This window comes from Myotis myotis, unplaced genomic scaffold (genome assembly GCF_014108235.1).
Source record: "Myotis myotis isolate mMyoMyo1 unplaced genomic scaffold, mMyoMyo1.p scaffold_m19_p_16, whole genome shotgun sequence".
In the NCBI taxonomy this organism is placed as follows: domain Eukaryota; kingdom Metazoa; phylum Chordata; class Mammalia; order Chiroptera; family Vespertilionidae; genus Myotis; species Myotis myotis.
In genome coordinates, this window is record NW_023416320.1 from 24,692,303 (window position 1) to 24,698,479 (window position 6,177).

General features: G+C 41.5%; 1 protein-coding gene across 16 annotated transcripts in view; it reads right to left on the reverse strand.

Moving 5' to 3' along the window:
- TAF2 (TATA-box binding protein associated factor 2) overlaps positions 1 to 6,177 on the reverse strand; it is an 83,082-nt gene that overhangs the window by 76,225 nt on the left and 680 nt on the right. For 12 of the 16 annotated variants that reach the window (XM_036338145.1, XM_036338147.1, XM_036338143.1 and 9 more), the window contains one exon: positions 6,034 to 6,088. In XM_036338145.1, coding sequence (XP_036194038.1) covers positions 6,034 to 6,088 — 55 coding nt within the window. Of the gene's footprint in view, positions 1 to 737; positions 1,215 to 6,033; positions 6,089 to 6,177 lie in introns of those variants that run through there. The other 4 variants (XM_036338153.1, XM_036338149.1, XM_036338158.1 and 1 more) reach the window with 3 other exon arrangements.

Consider the following 6,177-nt stretch of genomic DNA (forward strand, 5'->3'; position numbering starts at 1 on the left):
CAATGCTCAGTCCCACTGACTGGCATCCTTAGCAGCTGGTGTAACTGCTCCCAGGTCATCTAACATCTCACTCACTCTCATCTCTTCCTTGCTCCTTGCTCTCTCCCCACCTGAGAGCTGCCCATCCTCCCAGAGCCTCTACCCTACTTTAAGTAACCTCCCCTATTGCCATTCAATTTTTTCAAAAAATCTCCTCTACCTTCTAGCCTTACATGAAATGTCTCTTGAATCCCCCTTGACAAGAAGCTACTTTTTCTTTCATTCACTATAAATTAGAGGAGGGGAAAACAGGAAACCTAGTTTCCACTGCTACTCCTGAACCATTTACAGATTTTAGAGCATGTAGTAAATGAGCAAGGGTAGTACAGTGTCACTGTCAAATTAAATGTACATGTTCTGGAGACAGACTGCCTGCATTCAAATCCCAGCTCCACTACTAATCTTGGGCTAAGTTACTCTAGCTCTCCGTGCCTCAGTTTCCTCATCTGTAAAACAAGAATAATGACACTATCTACCTTTTAGTGTTATGACAATGGAGCAATTTAATACATAAAAAGCACTTAAAATCATAGCTGGCATCTAATGTATGCCTAATAAATGTTTTTATTATTCTTTTTTTACTTCTTTTCCTTTGTGTTTATGCCATACAAGTTATATTATCCTCCCAAATTCCCCAACATTCACTGAAGGTTCAGACTCTCCCTTTCTAACCCAGCTCTGCCATCACTCTAAGTTACCTGACTGAAGGTATATCTGATCCATTGAGTAACAGCTTCAAAATTCCTTTACTTCAATTCCTATGATCTTCACTTCCATGAAGGGACAACAATCAAGATCACACTCTGGAAGACACCTCATCGCTGCTCAGAATGCCTACAATTTCTATCCTTTGCCCTTAATACTTCTCTCCTAGTCTTCCTGTTCAGCCACATTAAATTCTCCTCCTCCTCAATCTCCTCCAGTTTCTCACTACAATCCTTTTAGAGCTACTTTCTTCTTCATTCTCCCAAGATCCTTAACTTCAACCCCTCTTCCACCATCCATCAATTATCTTCCCGCTCTGTTACATGTACCTATCAATCCCTCCTGCTTAAGAATTCTTCTACTAGTGGTGATTCTCCGTAGTATCTTCAGAAATCCTGCTCTAGCCGAACCGGTTTGGCTCAGTGGCTAGAGCGTCGGCCTGCGGACTCAGGGGCCCCAGGTTCGATTCCCGTCAAGGGCATGTACCTTGGTTGCGGGCACATCCCCACTGGGGGGGGGCGTGCAGGAGGCAGCTGATCGATCTCTCTCATCGATGTTTCTGGCTCTCTATCCCTCTCCCTTCTTCTCTGTAAAAAAATCAATAAAATATTTAAAAAAAAAAAAAAAGGAAAGAAATCCTGCTCTATTAATTACCCTCTCCTACAACTGCAATCTCCCCTCAATATAGAATTTTCCCCCCTGCCTACAAACATGTTAAAATGTCATATATCTTGCTTTTAAAATCTTGAAATCTATGTCAAGCTCAAATGAATTAATTTTTGCCCTTTTCCTAGAGTTATTATATCTTGTTTCTGAACTGACACTAATCCCTGGATTCCCAGACCATACTCTATTAGTCAGACTAGAAGTCTTTGCAGGTCAAGTATTAAAGTCATGGTTCAAGTCTATCTCAGAGTAGGACTAGTGCTTATTTTCCCAGTCCCAGAACATACAGTACATACTTCAGTACTCAGCAAATCCTCATATTCATTCTCTGACCAAGGAATGAAGATTACAATAGGACTAAAAACACCACTGGACCACCTGTTTCACTTCCCTAAGATAATAAATCAAACCAACTAAACATGCCTGGGGAACTGCAGAGATTAGTGACCAGATATTTGAAAGATGCCTACTACGTCTTCATTTAACTCAATTATTTGGCCAGTACAAGTCAAGTAGGTTTTGGAGAATGATAATGAAGTATCACAAACTTGCCAACCATGTTTGCAGATGGAGAATTTTTACTACAGGAAATCAGCACAGCTGATTTGGTAACTAGTGGTGCAGCTAATTATCAAGCAAATGCTCCCCCACCCCCAATTCTTAAAAAAAAAATCAGAGGCAAGTTGCCTCCAAGATAAAAGAAGCCCTTCACTGTCACCTAGCAATTAATGTCAACTCTCCTTCTCAGTCAAGCATACTCCAAAAGTCCCTTAATTGCCGGATAGCCCATGGAGAGCTACACTGCTTTTTAACAACATTATGCTAACCGGACCTGGTGAGAAAGAAATAACAAGTTTTCTAAATGCCTTAATAAAAAAATACAGATGGCAGAGGGTAAGAGTTAAATCACGTGAAAGTTCAGGGACTTGTCACATCAATGAAGCTTCTAAGGTTCCAGTGGTCTGAGGCATATAAAAATAGACCTAAAGTGAAGAGAAGTTGCTTCATTTTGCACTACCCACTAAGAGGGGGAAAAAAGAGGCATGAAACTTGGTGGGTTTCTTCAGATTCCGGGCATACTGCTTACTAGATAACCAATAAGGCTTACAGAGGGGTCCAAGGTAAGAAAGGGTTCAAGCAGGCTGTGGCTCAAGCTGCCCTGCCACCTGCGCCTTATGACTCAGCATATCCAATGGTACTGGAAATGTCCATACCAGAAAGACATCTAGCTTCCAATAGAATGATGGTGCACATTCCAGGGAGTATGGGCATGACCTCTTCTGCCAACAACTATTTTCCATTTGCAAAGCAACTACTGGTTTACTACTAGACCCTGCAGCAGAGACTGAACACATGACCATGGGACTCCGAAAGACTATGTTACCTGAAAGGACCATCATGAACTGAGTACAGTATGAAGCTCTGAAGAATAAAACTGGACATGTGCAGCAGCTTTCCACTTTTAAACGGAAACAACACATCTGGACTAGGTCAAGCAGGTTTATAAAGCACAAACAAACAGCATGAACATGTGACTCAGAATCCAGTGGGACTTGCTCCCACTGCTTCTCCACCTCTCCCTCATTCCACACCTATAGCCTCATAGAGTTCCCCATGTTCAAGCAGAATAGGACAAAGCACAAATCTGAACTATAAATAATTCTAGCACCACTGAAGTGTGACCCTGAAAGACAATGCAAGAAAATCCTACAGTGGAAAGAACATTGGGAAAAAAAAATATCTGGTTGTACATTCTTTGTAGCAGCAGAGATGACCTCAAGTACACGTCTACACTGATCCACAGGCAGTTAGATACTCATGGGTTGGCTGGCTGGTCGGGGACTTGTAAAGCACAAGATTAAAACACTGAAAATTAGAAAATGGTGTGAGAAGTTAAGTATAAGAATACATTTCTTAGGCTAGGGATAACAAGAAAATATTCATGTTGTTATCACAAAAATGACCATCAGAGGGCACCCACTGCAGAAGGAGCCCTCAAAAATCAACTGGCAAGATCATCTATCCAGTAGATGTCACAGACACTTTCCCTGCCCACCTTGCTCAATATACACAGCAGTCGTGGTGGCAAGAATGGAGGCTGTGCATGGGCCTAATGACATGGTCTTCCTCCCACCAAGGCACTGCTGAGTGCCACCTCCCAGTAGAAGATGACATTAAACTTCTAATATGGGACTTTCCCAGAAAGGACCAGTCACTTGGTAGAAAAATAACATTAGAGAGTACATATCATACATGGGGGACAGTGATTTGTCCTTACAAGAACAGACATGTATTCTAGATTTTCCTTCCCTAACTACAATATACAATTGACCCTTAAACAACTCAGGGGTTAGGGGCACCAACCATCCACAGTCAAAAATCCATGTATCACTTAAGTCAGCCATCTGCATCTGCAGATTTCCAGCTGCAGATGAAAAATACAGTTGACCCCTGAACAACAAGCCAGTCCACTTATACACAGAAACCCACATGAGTGGACCCACACAGTTTAAACCTGTGTTTCAATAACCCGTACATATTTCCAATCAAGTGTATAGGGAAGTGTGGCAATGGACTCTTTAAACACACAAAATGTATTGGTTTTGTGCTATACCCTATCATTCAGAAGCAGCTGGCATGATCAATTACTAAAGGCTCAGTTATAGCAACAATTGAAAGGCCTCCAATAGGATGCTAGTGGACAATATACAGGGTCACTTCTCCACAGCTCAAAGAGAGATGGGAACCAAGAGGTAAAGTGAGAGTGACTATTTTCACTATTGCACCAAAAAGGCCACTGAAAGGGTCTTTGCTTCCTGTCCTTGTGACCTTAGGTTCAATGTGTTCAGAGGTCCTAGTGGTCAAGGGAGCAATGCAACCACCAGGGCACATAGTCATGGTTCCCATTAAACTGGAAGCTGAGACTGTCCCTTGACCACTTCAGGCTCCTTATACCACTGAACCAAGAGGCAGAGAAAGAGGTCACTGTACTGGCTGGAATGACTAATCCCAATGATCAAACAGGAATTGAGGTTCTGCTATACCAGTGATGGCGAACCTATGACACGCGTGTCAGAGGTGACACACGAACTCATTTTTTTTGGTTGATTTTTGTTAAATGGCATTTAAATATATAAAATAAATATCAAAAGTATAGCCGAAACCGGTTTGGCTCAGTGGATAGAGCGTTGGCCTGCGGACTGAAAGGTGCCGGGTTCGATTCCGGTCAAGGGCATGTACCTGGGTTGCGGGCATATCCCTAGTGGGAGATGTGCAGGAGGCAGCTGATCGATGTTTCTCTCTCATCGATGTTTCTAACTCTCTATCTTTCTCCCTTCCTCTCTGTAAAAAATCAATAAAATATATTTAAAAAAAAAAAATCAAAAGTGTAAGTCTTTGTTTTGCTATGGTTGCAAATATCAAAAAATTTCTATATGTGACACGGCACCAGAGTTAAGTTAGGGTTTTTCAAAATGCTGGCACGCCGAGCTCAAAAGGTTCGCCATCACTGTGCTATACAATAGGACAAAAATTACATGTGGAATCCAGGGCATTCACCAGATTGCGTCTAAGCTCTCAGTTGGCCATCCTAGTCAATGGAAAACTACAACAGCTCAAACACAGAACAAGCAGGATGCAGATCCTACAGGAATGAACGTCTAGATCAGACCAAAAGAAATGCTAGCAAAAGGAAAGGGGGAAATGGAATGGGTGGAGGAATAAGGAAACTGTGTATATCAACTTTCGCCTTGACACCAATGAGAGAAAGCAAGACTGTAGCAATTCAGTTCTACATTCTTTTACCCAGTTTTCTTTCCACTACCTAGATTAGTACAGGAACCTCTTAACTAGACTCCCTAATTCTTGTATCCTCTCTGCCCAATTCATACAACACAACACATCTAAAGTATCCTTCCATAAGGTATAAGGTAAATACTCATATGCAAGGAACATTGAAAAAGAAATTCCTTAAATGAGGAAATTGGACCTAATGAATCTTTAAGGATTCTTCTAAATCCAAGATTCTGATTCTTAGTAAAATATGACATTTTAAAAATCTATACAGCTCACCTCAAGTAAGTTGGAGAGGAAAGTTCATGCCATACCTCAAAGAAAACCAACTCTCACTACATCTTTGGTCTATTTAATACAGGTTCCCCTGAGAGAGTAAATTAAGTTCTTGGGTTGTCAAGGACTTTCCTAGAATGGAAACGTATTCGAAATCTATACATCTAAATGCGGGCGGGGGGGCACTAGATTTCAAACACCTTATCTAAAATTTCATTAGCCACCGATGTCACATAAACCAGGTCGGCCAAGAAACAAAAAACAAAACTGGGCCCTGGCTGGTTTCGCTCAGTGGGTAGAGCATTGGACTGGGGACTGGAAGGTCCCGGGTTTGATTCCGTCAAGGGCACATGCTCAATCCCCCAGTAGGGGGCGTGCAGGGGGCAGCCGATCAATGATACTCTCATCAATGTTTCTCTCTCTCTCTCCCTCTGGAATCAATAAAATGTATTTTAAAAAAAACAAACCCAAAAACTGGCCTCTTAGTAGCCAAGTTAAGCCAGTGTGTGCTCTGGTGGATTTGTTACTGCTTACAATTGTTGACAATGTACTTACCACAACAGATTTTCTCTGGAAGTTTATGTTGTTGATGCAGACGACCTGATGGGTTGTATATTAAAAAAAAAAAAAATACAAAAATATTTCTATTATTAAAATGAAGCATAATTCTATCTAAGTATAAGCAAAGACTATGTCCTA